Consider the following 18,617-nt stretch of genomic DNA (forward strand, 5'->3'; position numbering starts at 1 on the left):
TGGGCTGTTCACACATCATATGAGGCAATTTGCCTGGGGAGAGATGTCAAGGCTGTTAAATATATGCTTGGTAGACCATTCTAAGTCCATGAACCCTGATTAGTAATTCTCTGTCTGCTTTACCCTTCCTCTTGTGTTAGAGTCAGCATCAGTCTGTTTTTTAGGGTTTAAATAAGTAAAAGAACCACATAAATATGTATACTGCACTGAGGACTTTTTACTTTGTCAGGAACCTCTTTCTCATCAAAATAAAGCAATAAATAAATAAACAAAAAATTACAAAACACTCTTGTTGAAGTTATAATCTTAGGGTCAGATTTGACCCAGTTGTAAAAACAAGATTCATTCATTCATTCTCTGTGCCGCGTAGTCCATTACGGGTCGCAGGTAAGCTGGAGCCTATCCCGGCATACAGGTACAGCCTGGACAGGTCCCCAGGCCATCACAGGGCCAACACAGATAGAGACAAACAACCAGTCACACACACTCCTAGTGACCAATTAACCTAACATGCATGTCTTTGGATGGTGGGAGGAAGCCGGAGTACCCAGAGAGAACCCACAAATACACGGGTAGAACATGCAAACTCCACACAGAAAGGCCACTGCCCCCAGGTTTGAACCTCCCCCCAGCCGAGGCTCGAACCAGCGACCTTGCTGTGAGGTGCGGTGAAAAAATACGACTATAAAGCAATAATTAGAGCCAACACTGCAATCATAAGTGCACTATCATGCAACACACTGACACCCTGCTCCTCTCCCAATCATTTCAGTCTCAGAAGTATCTTGTTTTGCGCTGTTTTCCTGTGTACCTGCACAAAAACAAAACAAAGAAAGCTGGGCGTGTCCAGCGTTCAGTATAGAATTCGTGACTGCAAAATGCACATCTCCAATATGCAGTATTAAAAAATGAGAAGAACATTTTCAGTGCGAGTCAAGTTCTGGATAATATCTTTGGTGAAAACAAATAAAAAGTGATACGGATGAGGAAGACGATGTGGAGTGTCATCCAGGGGACGCATGTGATGAGTCTAATGAGGATACTGTTAGTAAAGTTGCTACTCCAGAAAGATTCAAATCCAAAGACGGTGAGATTGGTTGGCGGTCAGTACTTCATCATGTAGATCAGCAGCTACAAATGTCATCAAAATGACTCCTGGAATCACAAGGTTTGCTGTTACAGGAGTCAGTGACATGAAGAATTGTTTTGAGCTATTTATGCCCATGCCAGTAAAAAGACGCATTCTTGCTTTGAGGGAAAGTTAATAATAAAAATAAAAACATAAATGAAACAAATTTATTTTTTAATAAAAATGGGTTCTAATACCTCTCAGAAATTGTCAGGTAGCACAATAACTTTTTATTTATTTATATGATTTTTTTTTATTGAAATAAAAAAAACAAAATGTCCTGGAGGCCCACACCAAAAACATGAACATCAATATTTTCATGAATATGGAAAATGGATGGCAGACTTTTTTTTTTTTTTTTTTTTTTTTTTGGTGTGTGTGTGTGTGTATTTTACAGCAGATTTAAGAAAACTGACCCATTAAAAGGGTAGTGAACCCAAAAATGTGTTTTTTGAGCCGTAAACAACACAGTATTACTTAATTGTGATGAAAACTACATATACTGTTAATTAAATTAGTATTTTTTTATGTATTTCAAAAACAGGATTTTGTGGGTAAAAATGGCTCCTAACGCCCTCTACAAGGTAACACCAGGTTATGTTTTTCGTGAAATAAAGAGGTTATCTATGTCATGAGAAACTTTTGAAAACCCCACATCCCCTCCGTCCAGATGCAAACAGATGGGTCCTCGCCTTGCAGGCACAGAAAACCACGCCCACCAACGCATATGAAGGGATGTGAACTCATACGGTGTAGATCTGCTAGTTTCAGACTTCTATTCTTTCACAGAGTTTCTGATTGTTCCTGCAGTGGGATGGATTTGTGCTTTTGAAGGGTGTAAAAGTAACACGTTATTCTTTACCTGCTGATTCTCATCTGGTGACAAACAGCAGCTCAAATCGTAGCAGCAGCAACTTGTGTTGCATTTTTCAAATTTGGCAGTGGGTGGAGTTCCGCAAAAAGTAGTGTGTGTTGTACACTTTCAGCTATATGATTTCAAGCATCACATTAACGTAAAGTAAGTTTTATGAGCTGACGGAATGAAAATGTTTTTTAATGCTATATCACTCTTGATATGGTCATGGTGCGAGTTGGAAGAGGAATCACACAGACACATTTTTTGCTGGTGTAAATATCAATAAACAATGTATTTAGAAAAATAAGACACATTTTCAATCTTAAAAATATAGCATTTATTTTCGCATAAACACTATAAGATCAGTAGGATGAAAATGTAACATTTCAAGAGACAGTTGAGCAAAAGTGAATGTGAAATACAGAGAAAATTAGGTAAATATGAATCAACATACAATCAAATGATATTAAATAGCTTCTTGGCTACATCAGTTCCCTTCAACCAGTTCTGAACAGTGGAAGATCTGCCTTTAGACTGGCCGAATCACTGTGAAGTCAGCAGGAGTCAGCCTCCACTGAACTGCTCATTTCTGGCCACTGTCATTCGCACCAGTATGATGTCATACAAAGATCAATACGAACCAGCTTGGTTTTATTCATGCTGCAGGAATAATGTTCCCGCCACCTGTTATAAGATATTTACAATTATCTGAAATGTCTTAAGCCAGGGGTTCTTAACCTTTTATACACTGGGGACCAACTTTTCCATTACAACTGGTCCGGGGCCCATTCCAACATTAACACTGTATTGGTTCAATTGATATTACTCTTGGTTTAATTTTTATTCAACAACTTAACCAAAGCCACTTGCAGTTAACAGCTAAAACCCTATAAAATTCTGATATGATAGAAAAAAAATCTAAAAGTATGACGATACAAAGACATTTATGTATGAAACTGCACATACAAGACACCTAACAGGTAATGATTATTGGTCATTTTGTCTGATTTTTTTCACATATTGGAATAAAACCAGGCTTCTACAGGAGCACATTTCAAAGCTCATATCCGGCTTATTAACACTAAATCAACCAAATATTAGATTTTACTACAGTAAAAAGAAAGACTTTAAGGAAAAAAAAGTGGTGGAAAAAAGATGGAAATTTGATCAGTAAAACTATTCAGTAATAAAATACGTTGAAAATAAGAAAATGTTTAAATTAGATTAACTGTTAATAGATTTTCTAGTTTGTTTTTCTTACATCTGTAGTTCATTTTCCTTCTTTGGTTTCTAGACGCTGCTTTAGTGTTGAAGGTTTCAGGGTTTTGGTGATAGCGTAAGCAAACATTTTCTACACATCTCTCTGCTCTGCTGTGTTACCTCAGTTTACTAAACCATATTTTATTAATTGGATTTTTATTTTTCAATATTTTTCACTTTGGAGGGATTGGGACTTTTTTTGTATTATTTTTTTCATTCTAAATACTTCATAACTTTCACTACAGGATATTTGCTAGCTGAGTGTCTTCTTCTGCTGATTGGAGTTTGTTGAACAGCTGACTGACACATTACTGACACCAAGTGGTGGGAAGCTGCATTGCAACCGAGCTTCTCATGATTAACAGCGATGTCTCGTGTCCTCAATTGTTACGTGGCCCTTGCGGCCGACAGGTGCAAAACTCTAAGTTTTCTGTGGCTGGGGTGGCGCTCGAGACCCAAGCATGGACTGTGGCCCCATGATTAAGAATCACTGTCTTAAGTCATGGGGTTTCTTTCTTTTTTGCTTAAATAAGGCAGAAGTCATGAAATGTGGCACTTTGCAGGAGTCTTACTGCTGTACTCCAGGATGCCATAGAACCACCACAGGCAGCAGATCATGTTTTACATGTTCTTGTGAGGTTTCTGTGTTCAACAGGTTATCATGATTTTAAAAAATATTACACTATACTGTAGGTGTTAATATGTTGTTGGTTTGTTTTGTTTATTTGGAGTGTTGCAGTATGCATTTGCTGTGCTGCAAAGAGAACATCACCTCAAGCAAAAGGGCCCAATTTTATTTTTCCTGGCTCTTCTGTTTCTCACAGCTCTGCCTGTCCCCTCTGTCCTCCCTAATCTGTCTCTATTGATGCTGAGCTTTGCCCCTCTGAGATCATGATTATACAGCCTTTTTCCCCCCATCTCTGCATATTCCACTTGCTCTCAGTTGCATGTATGTCTGCGTTATTTCCTTTTTGTCACAGCGCAGCAGCGCAGGATAGCATGAGAGAGCATGAGCAGGGCTGAGCCTGTCTTTAATTGTAGACTCTGTGGTGGAAATTAAATCTCACTCAAGAATTAATGGCTTGGGATTAGGTCGAGCCCCAGGGTCAAGATCAGCTATTCACATAGCTATTGACTCTGCAGTGTTCCACTTTGAAATGCATTTGATTTAATGATGCATATGTGTGTGTGTGTGTTTGCACGTGCAGGTCTGTTGTGTGTAAATGTGGCACAGTAGAGGGGCGTTTTTTTTTTTTTTTTTTCTGCTATAAATGTGTTTCTGTAATAGCTTTCTGCACCAACTATGAACCCATTAAGTTCATTACATGGCTTGACATAAATAAAAAAATCCAGCTAAAATAACATTCCTTTTGTCCAGGTCTTTTTAGGATGTATATAACCATATGAACTTTATTTATTAATTAATTTTTTTTATTAAATACTTATAAGAACCTTTTAAAAAATGTTTAGTTTCATGAAATGACTAGCAAAACAGATGGAAGACAGAGAACAAAATATAGTTGCCATGTAAAATAAATTGTGTATATATATATATATATATATATCTATATATATAAATTAAATTTGTATCATTTAAAAAACTTTTTTTTTGTCTTTTTCTGTTTTCTGTACAGATTGCCACCTGTCACTTCCATCATGGATGCCAAACCTGAGTAAATCTACATATTCTATAAGGCTTGGAAGAAGAATGGATCCATAGTGAAATGATGAATGCATCGTATGCTCCTGCAGACACCCGGAAGCTCTACTGCTGCCTCTCTTCTATATCTCTGTATTAAAGATCATAATCTTTTACCAAGTTTTTTGCAGCAGCTCAAATTTCCTGGAAATTGCTCTGAAATCTGCATTCTAGAAACTAATGTTATACTTTTGGAAAAGAATAGACATATGAGCTTTTGAAGAAATTGCTGTGTAGAAAATCTCTCCCCCCCTCCCCCAATTTTTTTTTTTTTTTTTTTTTTACTCTCCTGGTCTCCTATTCCTCAGTCCCAGAGGCACTAACTGATGGAGAGACAAAGGAGAGAGTCAGGATAAGGACAAGAAATAGAGCAGCAGAGAACGGGAAGAAAAGAAAAGTGCTTATTGGCCAGTAAAACTGGAGGAGCTTCTGTGAAAATTCCTTTTAAAGTACATCTACATCCCAAGCCAGTAGTTTGAACATCTTATTTACATTTCAAATATTTTATGCTGAGTGAAGGTAGCCCTTCGCTCTGTGGTCCCTTAAACCTTCAAGACATTAATTATATAAGGGCAAACTTTGGAACTTTTTAGTATGACAAGGTGGTTAAGGTTCCTGTGCTGGCCCTTGTGGTCTCTGGCCCTTTTCAGCATGCTCACTACAGTCAAGATGCTGGAATTTGGTGGGGCACCAGGCCAGTATGCACGCTATGGGCGCTGGGAAGCTGGATCAGTGGGTGAGCTAAGCTTCAGTTTGAAGACCAACGTGAGCCAAGCCTTGGTACTCTACCTGGATGATGGTGGGAACTGTGACTTCTTGGAGCTGTTGATTGCTGGCGGGCGCCTTCAGTTGCGCTTTGCCATTCACTGTGCCGAGCCTGCAATCCTGCACATGGAGACACGGGTGAATGATGACCGCTGGCACATGGTGCTGCTTACCCGCAACTTTCGTGATACCCTGCTGATGGTGGATGGGGAAACAAAAGTGGCCGAAGTTAAGTCAAAGAGGAAGGAGATGGCAGTGGTCAGTGACCTGTTTGTGGGAGGGATCCCACCTGACGTGCGCCTCTCTGCACTGACGTCCAGCACGGTGAAGTATGAGCCACCCTTCCAGGGCTTGATCTCCAATCTAAAAGTGGGGGAGATGCCTCCTATGTTGTTGAATAGCCAGGGCATTCAGAGTGACTTGGAGTACCTTTGCACCAAACAGAACCCATGCTTCAATGGTGGGTTTTGTTCTATTCAGTTCGGAGAAGTTCACTGTGACTGCACCCACACCCGCTTCAAGGGGAAGTACTGCAAGGAAGGTAAGAAACTGTCTTATACCTTGATTTTTGTGAGATTGCTGCACCACTGGATGGAATATTGAGCTCCCTTTAGGATGGCAAAGTCTATGTTATGGTTTATTTGGAGGAATCTTTCCTTACTTTGAGGTTCAATGTTGGGTGTATTACTTTGTGATGTGTTGCAGAAGTCTGATCACTTCTTATGTGGTCATCAGTTTTGTTCATGTTTTGTTAGTTAGTTAGTTAGTTAGTTTTGTGATTTGGGTCATTTTTAATACAGTGACCCAGAAGTGTCACAGCAATACATAAGCCAAAACACCCCACAATAAGCCACAACACAAAAGCTGCACAAAAGCACAAGACCGTTTTTTTTTTTTTTTTTTTTTTTTTTTCACAGGAACTGGGCAATTTTCAATTCAAATGGATGCTTGAAGTGAATAAAATGTTAATGATAAATAAAGTTTATTAATTTAGGTATGCAATAAATGTTAATTATGATGGATAAATACACATACTGTTGATACTGAGTCATTGGATGTTCAGTGTAATAACTTGTTATGTGTAGCGGTAGAGGTGAAGACCCAAATGCAGGCAGTTCAGACAGAAGGCAGAAAGGTGCTGGTAACAGGGTTTATTTCCCAAAAACTGAGGAACAGGGAACCACACATTACCGGGAATAACTGAATTCCCAGGACTTAAATACACTATCTGACTAATTAAACACAGGTGACGTGAATGAGCAAGCAGAAGAGGTGCACTAACGAACAGAAACCAAAGAAACACAAAACTAAGCCCTGAACACCAAAAACCAAGACCAAAAACTACAAACATGACCAAAACTAACGCATGAAGTTAGAACAGAAACCCTGAACCATGACATAACTTCTGTTGCCACTCACTTCCTGTGAGGTAACTCTTGCAGTTGCCCACTTTGTGTGGTGTATCTTAAGAAAAAAAAAAAGAAACTTCCCAGGAAGCTCATGGGCTCTTGCATCTGGGCATCAGATTTGCAAAGAGTCGGTGATGAGCATTGATTTTTGTGTTGCAACCAGGAGCTCGCAGAAAAAAAAAAAAAAAAAAAGAAATCTGTGTAACTTCTATTGCAGCTTTTGTGTTGCTAATTGTTGATAGTCATACTGGCTTTTGTATTGCTGTGACACGTTTGGGCCACCGTATGCTGATTTAACCTCTTCTAAACATTGCAAATGTCCAATTATTGAATGTTTCAGTACTTAATGCACAAACAACAACAAGATGATTAACCGCCACAAAAAAATCGAAAAGAAGTGTCTGAACCACGAATCGACCATTTAATGGTTTGGTTTGATGAGGACTTGTAATTAAACAGTTATCTTTATCATTCTGTTCACATTTTTATTACAAGACCAAGACGACATCCAATACATGACAAGTTAATGATCCAGACTTTTCTTGTTGTGGGTTACCCACCACTGCTGTAAGAGTTTGTTTCAACAATTTTATGGGGCTTAAGAAAATTACTATTACACAATTCTTCTTAAATGCTCTACATTTATATTTTTTGCATCAATTTCAGGTGGAAGTTGAATATCCTTAACTTTCCGTAAATAGTGTTTATACATGGAAACAGTGTCAATACAAACCAAGAGGTATTCAAAATTATTTACAGCAATTATAAAAGTAGACACAGCAACACTTGACAGGAAAATGCTTTAAGTTCAATTTTCATCATCATAAGCCTTTAAAAATCTGAACATTTTAGTTTAGTTTGAAATCTAGTCAGAGCTGTAACAGACCTCCAGTCAGCACTATAGAGTCACGATTACAGATTTTCTTGTTATGATTATGGTTTTACGATTATCACAATTAGTATGCATCAATTAATTTCCCAACACTATGATTGTTAAAATCACATCAACACCCCTTATAGGTCATTATGTTTTAATATGGCTGTAAAAATGAACGCACTCATGCAAAAATAGATTAATTTGTAGAATTAAAATGTTTATCCTGTCTTTTAATGACTTTTAAAAGTGATGTTACTCAACACCGGTAAGTTTCAGCGTCACAAGATTTTGTGCACAGCATTGTATATTTTATATATATGATTTTTGAATGCAAATTCACTTGTGTTGGTTTTCAAACAGAAGCAGGTAAAAAAAGATACTTCCCAAAAGTTTATAGTCTGTAACTGAAACAGATAGAAAGATCAAAGGTGTTTTAAAATCTTTTTACTAGCATTGTGATTGAAGTTGAGTGACATGCCAGTAAATGAATTCCCGCATTTCATACATGCATCAACGATGCACACGTTACCCCACTCAGATGTCTGTAAAGAATACGAGTTATGGACCACAAGATGTGCACCGCAGCTTGACGTTTTATTTATGTTGCTATCGGTCTAAATCAACCTACTTCTAAATGTAGAGGCTTATAAAACTGAATGTTTTAATGGGGTCACAGCAGATTTATACTAGGACACATACCAGAAACCAGACAGGAGTGTTTGCACTGAAAAGTAAAGAAATGTCTTTGAACCTATTTATTTATTTATTGCAGGGACAGTACAATTTAATATTATCACCCATTAGATAACAGATGCAGTGTACACAAGGCTTCTAGCCAAAGGCTAATTTACAGCCCCCGTCCTTGGTTAGGCTTTTTGATCAAGATAAACAAAGTTAAAAGTTAACGACAAAGGTAAAAGTACAGTCCAGTTACAAGTTACATTTAAAGTAAAATACATGGATAAACGTCCAGATTAGGTTTTCAGTGTTCGCATCATGGAGATTATATCTATTTTTTTATTTCCTACATTGAGATCAGGGATGCCAACATCTCCTTTTGAGGCAGTTAGGGTGGCTGTGTTTGCAGAACCAGCTGGTGCAAATATGAAAGAGGTTTTCTAAAGAAGCTTTTTGTAGCAGTCATTCAGTTTTTTAGTGTTATGCCATCAAGCCTGTTTCCTGAAAGTCTCTTCACCTGCACTATTACACTGCCCAGCTTTCCTTCTGGAGTTCTGACTCATGAAAGAGTTTGTCTTTGCACGTTACACATGGCTGGATGTATTTGAAAATGATATTTAACACTAAAGCTGCTGAAGTATGCCCGGGAATAGATCTGCTCTTACACTGCCTATTGCTTTTTTTTTTTGTCTATATATTCTTCCTCTCTTCTCACTCTTTTTCTCTTTCCTTCAGTTCCAAGCACATTGTTTCTAGCAACCACCCTGTTCTCGCCTTCTTTTGCTCTTGGGATGTCAGCTCGTGTCAGACTCTGTTCTGTTTTAAACCCCTCGCTCCCTCCTTCAACGACACATCCTATTTCCATATCTGTACTTCTTCTTTGCTCCTCTCTGTCCTGCAAAAAATTATCTTTGCTCACCTCCTAACTTCTCCTCTCAAGCCCATCCAGGCTTTCCACCTCTCTTCAGCTCACTGCCTGTCTTTGCTCCTTCTGATTTGGCTCCCTGATTCCACTTACCTCTTTCACCTCTACCCGCTGTCAGCACTTCAGTCCTGCCTCTCCTCCTCCTCCTGCATCTCCCACCTCTTTCTTTCATCTGCGCCTGAGTCCCCCATCTTACTTGTGAAATCTCTCATTCTGTATGCAGAAATCAGAAATCGTTCCCTCTGTCTTGGCCATTTATACTTATAGGAGGGTTCAGGGTGACGGGATAAAGCCCTTCATCATTTATTATCACCACATCTTATTAATATTGTATTGCAGCAATCAGAACAATCAATAGACTTTGAAGCTCCTATTTTGTGCTGTGTGATGAAATAACTTGTAATTACAGTGTTCAGAAAGGTAGATGGCCATCCTGTACCAGCTGTACCAGCTGTCTGAAGTGTTGCAGGTTTGTGGGACTCACAGATAAGCTTTGACAGGACCGAAAAGTCCTGTGCAGTAAAAGCAGTAATGCTTTTCGCCTGATTTAGACAAAAGAAAGTTTAGAACTTGAACAACTTGAGAAGCTGCATCGTCTGGCTTCACCTGTGACCAAGAGTTATTGCTGCTCAGAGACCCGAAAGCACAGACCATAATGTCGCTCCTGGAGAGCATACAGGTCTGTCGGTCTTATGGTCACATTTCCTTTATTACTTCAAGCCGTCCCCCCACTTTCTTTGTCTGCACGTTGTGTCAAATTGCTGTCTGGTTGCTGGAAGCAGATACTGCTGCCTGGCTTTTGGCTAAATTGAGAGCAGAATACCAATGTAGTGCGACAGTGACTGCAGGAAACATTTGTCCTTTTGAAATGGAGAGAGAGGGTGAGATCGAGAGGGAGAGGGGAGATGGAAATAAGGAGGAGAGAAACACTAGATGGAAATTGGTTTTAGAGAGCTAATGGTGAGAAATGGATAGGAGAGCGAGAATAACATGAGTACATTCATTTGCTTGGCTTTAATTTATTTTCAGAGATGTTCTTTGGTTTGAGGACTGTAAATTGGGTCATTAAAGCTGATTGCCAGTACAGCGGTGTATTTATTCCTTTCATCTAACGTGGGTTGGAACGTAAAGGTTTCTTTTGCTTACACTTTCACACGGCTTTAGGAACCTTCAGATGTCTGTACAAACAAATCCCTGTCTTGGTGTCTTCATTCTATTGAGATGGGGCCATGTCAAAGGAAAGCTTATTTTTAAAACTGCTCATTTTAGAGGAAGAGTGCATCACTTCGTGGGAAGGCTTTTAATGATGATGTGAAAAATATGTATGTGCAGCTCAAAACAAGACATAATATGCTGGTTAATGACCAGACAGTAACCTGGTGCTGTTTTTCACAGCAGAGGTATTTGTGTTTCCGGCAGGAGACAGAGTTAAAATCCTGGTTTTATCAGGACGCTGATAACAGCTGACCCTGAAAATCAGCCACCCAACTGGAAATAGTTTGCAGACCAAGCATTGTCCTCTTTTCTGCTGTATCTGTCACTGTTGCACAGCCAGTACTTCCATTTTTCTTTCACATTCCCAGTGTGTACAAGGAAAATGGTCTCTTGTTGTAAATAGTATATATAGTATATAGTTTAATAAATTCTTTGAGATCTTTTATTATAAAATTTATTAAAAAACAATTTGCCAGTAATATAAAAAACATATTATAGCCTTGTTGTCTGCATTCTGGCCACTAAGAGAGAAAAAACTGTTAACTTGGTGCAACACAAAACACAAACTGAAGGAGAAATTGACTCACATCTGGCTGCAGAAAAACACATGGATGTGATCCATCCACTGATGTGAGCGTGCAGAAAAAAATGAATAAATGAAATTATTAATTTATTCCAAGTAATTATTCTGGATATGTAAAGATACACATCTTTAAAAGACAGCCAACAAACTTAACACAAAAAGTAAGAAAATCAGCATTTGGTTGATTATTTCTCCCCTTAAGTAATACCAGCTGGTTTTGTATTATAAATCACTGGAAAACCTGATTATTCACCTTTACAACGAGGTTTAACTTTTTTGCTTCTGTGGAATGAGCAACACAGTGCCAGAGCCAGGATTGAACCTCCAGAATATAGGAGTGGAGTGGATGGAGTTTGCTGTGAGACCAGATCGAAAACCCAATTAAACATTTGTGAGATCAGCTTAGAGATTCTGTTCACGACAAACACAACCACGCGGGTTAATCTTCAACAACCCGCGGTAGAGAAATGGCTAAATGTGGCCAGACTGGTGAGCATCATGAGGAGCTGCAAGGCTGCTGTAGCTGCATGCAAAACGTCCCCACGCTACCAAGTCTCTGAGTATAAAATGAGAATATTAGAGAGGATTTTGGCACATTTTTAGGGGTGCGCTACCCACAAATTTAATTGTGTTGCTCATTTCACAAAAGCACAAGCTTTACAAGTTCTACCTCATTGTTAAGGTGAAAGGCCTTCCAACATTAACTGGTACTATCAAAGCAGATCTATACTAGGGCTATCTATACAGGAAATATTCAACTTTATTATTATACTCATTAAATTTAATGAGTGCTTTGAGATTCTTCAGACTTCAATGCATAAATTAACTATAAATAGTCTCAGCTATCAAAATGTTGGACATTTGTGTAATCCAAGTATAACATTTCCTACAACCCCAGTAATGAACACACATCACTGAGAATAAAAGCCTCTTAGTTCCAGTAAGATACCTAAGTCAACAAGTAAGTCAAAAGTCCAAACCAATGTATTATTACCTTAAATATCTTCAAAGCTTTAAGATAATAAAGAGCTAGTCCAATGCATATGATTTTTATGCAGGAGGAATTCTATTTCCCAGTAACTTGGCTACTGTCACATCATAGTTCCCAGATTTCCTTATAGGGTTAAATTCTGAGTTTGCTCATGGCAGTGTACTCTAGATACAGTGAGCACATTCTCCATTAGATCCAGTTTAAAAGTGGAAGTTTCTACATTACAAGGAACCTCCTCTGACTATTGCTGGATTGGGCTGTGTGGCCATTCAGCATGTGCTGCGAGGAAAGGATAAATGGATAAGCTAGCATGAACCATAAGAGCATGCCAGGCGGGGGGACGGCAGTAATTGGGATTTTCAAAGAGAAATTGTATTTTAACTAACCGACATATGGGTGTCGTTGAGTGGCAGCAGGGACTTATCTCAAAGTTAATTTAGCAGAGATAACAATAACCAATGAGGAGAAAATGTCTGTGAAAATCTCTCTCCAAATTCTTTCATGGATGCCTCTTAGTTTATGGCTGAGTCCAAATCTGCAGTATCACAACCAGACCTTACTCTGGCTTCAGAAGATCTGCAGTCATCCCCTAATAGGTCAGTATCAACACTGACACAAGTAAAAAGGCAATATCAGTCCGAGTGTACTGGAATGAACCCTTTCCACATCATAATGTCCTCCCAGTTCGAAGAAGTAGAAGTTTTATTCAGTAAAAAAAGAAAAGTTTAGCCATTTTTTTTCTTTTAATTATACTGATTGTCTCAGGTTTAGTGAGGAGTTGTTCAAAGCAAAGTGAAAGCAACATCATTCAATAAGCAGAATGTCTATAAAAGCTCAGATTTGATCTCTAAATGCTGTAATAAATGTCACTGATGAGTAAACTGACATACTAGCTGAAACCATGATGTACCTAATGTATGGAGGTCCCTGTAGTGTTCATCCTAATGGAAAGCCTTTTGAAGCAGTTCTGCATCTTCCTTCCACCGTTAGTGGTTGTAATTAAAGCAGCTATGTGACTCTATAGGCCATTGTTTTTCTAATTGATGCTGGCCTCAGCTTTATTAGTGTGTTGACCTCCAAACAGCAGTGCAGGGCGAAGCACATATGAGTTTTAAGGTGGGGTAATTAGAGGGTAAGTGAATGAATGCTGTGATATTATATTAATTAATCAGCAACCGTTAACAGTCTTTCAGGCGGCGGTGAGAGCTGATTTGTATTTACAACTTAACAGCCATTCTTAGTATTTATTTTTCTTTTTTTTAACTGATTTAACTTTTAAACTTATGCTGCTTATTAGAAACAGTAAATGTGGACATTGTCACCACCACCACTTCATGTTTTCTTAAAGAAGCAAATTAAAAAAGTATCAAAATTTTACATGCCATAAAATATGTTTTGAAATAGAAGAATATGAGAAATTATTTTGCCCACTGTTTTTACTGGTTTTCAAAGGCACCAGTCAATGAATTTTGGAAACCCTGAGTCTCTTTACTGATTCATCCCTGTCATCGTGGTGACAGTCCAGCTGTCAACTCAGGTAACGGCTCACATTTCACTCGTGTTGCATGCAGGAAGCAGCAAGTCCTGAAGCACTTTTATGTCTTCTGAGCTGCATCTGTTACTGTAACAACGGGCTGTGAGAACTGCCAGAACTCGGCTGACCTAATTATAGTAGAGAGCCTGAATGCATCCTGAAGACAATGACAAACGGCTGGAGTTGCTGCTGCTGCTGCTTCTCGGCAAATGTGTTGCTCCTGTTTGTTTTAACATTTCAGTTCAAGCCAAGATAGTTGGAAATACAGGTGCAGCGATCAGGATTCACACCTCCCAACTGGACTACACAGGTTGGCATGTGGAGGAATCAGAAGTCACTCAGATTTAGTTTTTTACAGTTAATGTCTGAGAGCATGACTGAATGCTCTCTGACATTGAAACATGTATAGCATATTAGCAAAGAAGAAACATTGAGAGCCCAGCCACTTCTTTGTTTCACTTTAATGTTTAGCTGTTTTTACTTATATTATGTTCAGCACTTTGTTCAGTAGCTGCTGTCGTAAAGTGCTTTATAAATAAAGTTGGCTTGGCTTTAGCTCATTAAAGCATACTACTGTCCAGTTCCCTCTAATCATCACTTCTAATTGTATATATATGTTAGGATAAAGCAGAAATGTGGGTTAACCGGCCTGGATCCTGCATGCTTAGGGGGTGCTTCCCATCTCACCATAGGAATCTGTGACCTAAGACGAGCTTCTGGCTGCAGAACAGAGTCACACAGCTGTGTTTAGGGAGTCAAGGCATCAGCCGCAAAAAGTCCTTTTTTTTTTGTAGCTTGTGTAGATGTTTTGATGTTATATGCTGTGAACGGATGCTGTTTCACAGACAAGCCAGAGTTTAATTAAGAAGTTCAATATTTTATTTAATTCTAAAGTCTAAAAAACACTCAGAGCATTTTCAACTAAAAATTCAGTAGTGATGCAAAATCTGGCAGTTTTGCATTAATGGATCATTGTCTTTGGGTTTATGTTATTTAAAAAAGCATGTAATAACTTTAGGCAATAGCAAACTTTAGAGGATTATACAAACTTAATGATTTTAATATCTTACACATTTTGTTTAAAAGAAGAGTATATTACCAAAATTATAGGAGGGGGGGGGGGGTCAAGGTCTGAATATATTGCAGCCCATATTTAAAACTCTGAAAACTGAAAACTCCACAAACATGTTCAGGCTAAATTAACTGCTGCAGCTTCAGGGAAGAAAAAAAAGTTATATGGGAGATTTTTTTTTTTTTCTGTCTGACTGCAGCCGATTGACTTCAAACCTGTAGGCATCTGACTAATCCCTGCTTCATCCCTATGCTCATATTATTGTTCACACATTCACATATATTCGTCTATAAGATCTATATTGACTCTGTAGTTCAGTCACTCTTTAATTTGTTCCCTTTTATGTCACTCCTCACCCATCACCTATCTTTTTTTCCCATGTCTTTGACTGTAGAGCCTCTTTGCTTGCTGAGTAAACCCTAGAGGATTGGTTACAGGTTCCTGGACTTTCATTATCTGTCTGATTGATTTCAGACTCTTAAACATACACCAAAGTCGTTAAACATGTGCTCCTAATTCTCCTCTGTGATCTCCTAGATGGTATCTCTTTCCATGCAGTCATCTTTCATCTTACTTTCATGTTTTTTTTTTTGTCTCCCTCTTTGTGCGGTCAGTTTCTTTACAGTAAAGGAAAGACGTAGCTTAATCAACTATCCAGTAACTAATTTGGATCGTGTGTTAACTTAGTTTTAATAAGTGTTGAGGGATAAAAAAGAAAAATAAAGTCTGTGAGCATTTGCCTCAGATGAGAAATTTCCTTAATCTCCCAATTCCTTCTTCTTTTTTGAATGTGAGTACTTTCATGCAGATTGACTCTCTTTGCAGGGTCAAAAAGTAAGCATTACTGGCTTAAAGCATTAGGATAATCTGTCTGACTTAAAAGAGCTGGTGAGTGTTAAGCAAATTCAAAACACATTTGTTCTGACTTGTATGTAGCAATAAGCGGATGGGGGTGAGAGGGATAGAAGCAGGAAAGTAGAAAGAATCTGTTAATGAAGGTGTTGGTTTGATGTTTCCTGCTCCTCCTTCTGCTCCTTCATCCAATTCCCAGGTCTCTGTAGGTGAGATTGTCTCTCTGATGTAATTCAATCACGTTTTCAACCATTGCTGTCCCTCCTAAAATAGATTATGTAGCATGAGGTCAGACTCACATATCCCCGTTGCATCATTGCATCTATCCTTATAATCACTCCTTTTTAAACGAACCAATGAACAAATCTTTTGCAGCATCAGTGTGTGATGCAAACACAGTGTACAGCATAGAAGTAATTACTTAAAATTTGCACACCCATTTATGATTGCCAGGGGTTATTAAATGATAGATGAAAAATCCCATTTCTATGCATCGTGGTATACTGCCTGAGGAGTAAATTAGACAGTTTATCTAATATAAAAACAAAGCAAATCAATAACTTGTTTTACTGAGTTGACAATCCAGCTTTGTTATCCTAATGCACTCACCTCACTGGCTTTAAATTTCATATGCATGGATTTTAGAGCGCTTGGTGCAAACCATCATGCAATTAGGTTTGATTTATTTATTTATTTTCCCTCCTCCGCTCCCCCCTTCAAGCTTTCAGGTCTTCTATTTGTGTAGACAGTTAATTAACAGACAGGCAGCTCCCCACAGGCTGCAGTCACCAAAAAAGGGCAAGTAATCAGCAGCACAGTAAGACATGCTCTATTTCAATATCTGCTCCAGCATCATTCTTCCTGCTTTTGTTCGCTGACAATTTCTTCTCAAGTTTGCTTCAGCTACTTTGGAATAAAAATCCATTTTCAGGCTGCAGAGTGTGAACTCTGACTGCCTGGTTCACGATTATTACATAATCGTCTTTTTTTCGCTTCTAACAGTTGAATAAAAAAAAAGCTTAAATGCCAGTTTCACATTGTCTTGTGCTGTTTGACAGAGCAGCAGACTGGTGTACTTTCAATGACGCATGTCTCCTCATTTGCATTGGTCCAACATCTTTCTGGTAAGAAATGCAGCTGTTCAACACAGACGAAAAACTAGCATTTACATACATGTTGGATGGGTATAAAATCCTTGAATGTCATTGTTTTTGCTTTACAAGTCAGAGATTGCAGTTTTGTTTTGCATGGCTTTATGATTCATATTTATATTTGAGCTGTCTCTACCCCTATGAAGCTGTTATTCTCCATAAGGTGTTTATGTATTATTACACAGTGGTTAGTTTAAAGTTATCATGGTGACATAAACATGATTATTACACCAATGAAGTCATTATTTCCTTTTTCTGACTGTCAAATTATTTGATAACTATGGTAAAAAAGCTCACTAGAGAAATAACGAGTCATGTTGCAGAAACATGAATTATTTAATAACTTAGATTGTGTGTGTTTAGATGTGTTGCCACCGTTTTCGGTCACAGACAGGATTGTTTATGTTTGTTTAGCTGTACGTTCCTACACTTGAATCTAAAACCTACAGACCATTAAATGTTCATGCAGCCATTTTACAACCGGTTGGATTAAAACCAGCGAGTCCACAAACTGGGTAGGCGTAGGTTCTCTCCAGGTACTCCGGCTTCCTCCCACCATCAAAAGACATGCATGTTAGGTTAATTGGTCACTAAATTCTCCCTAGGAGTGACTGTGAGCGTGAATGGTTGTTTGTCTCTTTGTGCTGGCTCTGCAATGGACTGGTGACCTGTGCAGGGCTTACCCTGCCTCTCACCTGTTAAAGGCTGGGATAGGCTTCAGATTCCCTGGAACCCTTAATGGACAAAGCGATAGAGAGAATAAATAAATGAATTAATGAGTCTACAAACTGTTGGCTGCAACTACACCTTCATAATGAACATAAGAAAATGTGCTAAATGAGCAGTAAAAAAGTGAAAGCTGTCAAAAGTATGAGTAAGTATTTATTACAATTAAAACAATGAAATATACAAAAAACTTTATTGGATCTGATGGCAACAGATCCAATAACAACAAACATCACAATCTGCTGGAAGAACATGTTTTTCTCATCTGCCCATGGGAGTTTCATCCAGATCAGTTCCGCTGTGTTTAAAGTCACATGCCAGTGACCCTTTCTACACGAATTCTCTGGTGTAGGCTACCACCTTCGTAGCAGACACGTTGTAAATGCAGCCATCTTTACTTCTGCTCACATGAAGCCCAAACGGCTTTACATCCAGTCCATGGTCATCCAGAAAACATCACATGGAAAAGTTTCTGTAGAAGTTTGCTGTTCTCTGGGTGTTTTATCACTTCACTGCCTTTCAACAGAGGATGAAAATACACCGGTTTATTACATTTTTGTGAGCTGATCATCAAGCTGCTGCAGCCGAGGTTGGAGAAAAAAAAAAGAAACAATAAAATATGGATGTTAAAAAGATGAGAGCCCCTGCTGAACTAATGTAAAGAGACCAGGAGTACACCCAAAATGCCAAATTACTCCCACAATTCTGTGTGTTGATGACATTGGTGCACATTCTCTATTTCAGGATCCTTTGTCTGACAAGATTTTGATTTGCATCAAAAGGAAGCTCTGCTTCAGGTGATTAACATGAGCTCACGTTTATAAGAATATTAAACCCCTTTTGCAGCCTTTTAAAGTACGTCTAAAATTAAATGCTGATGAGACAGTTTTTGTGA

General features: G+C 38.5%; 1 protein-coding gene across 5 annotated transcripts in view; it reads left to right on the top strand.

Annotated features, from left to right (window-relative positions):
- Window positions 1–18,617, top strand: part of nrxn2b (neurexin 2b) — an 815,055-nt gene that overhangs the window by 102,979 nt on the left and 693,459 nt on the right. For all 5 annotated transcript variants that reach the window (XM_041985417.1, XM_041985422.1, XM_041985421.1 and 2 more), the window contains exon 2: window positions 4,880–6,250. In XM_041985417.1, coding sequence (XP_041841351.1) covers window positions 5,539–6,250 — 712 coding nt within the window. In that variant the 5' untranslated portion in view covers window positions 4,880–5,538. The remainder of the gene's footprint in view (window positions 1–4,879; window positions 6,251–18,617) is intronic.

The sequence above is a fragment of the Melanotaenia boesemani genome, chromosome 5, assembly GCF_017639745.1.
Source record: "Melanotaenia boesemani isolate fMelBoe1 chromosome 5, fMelBoe1.pri, whole genome shotgun sequence".
NCBI lineage: Eukaryota > Metazoa > Chordata > Actinopteri > Atheriniformes > Melanotaeniidae > Melanotaenia > Melanotaenia boesemani.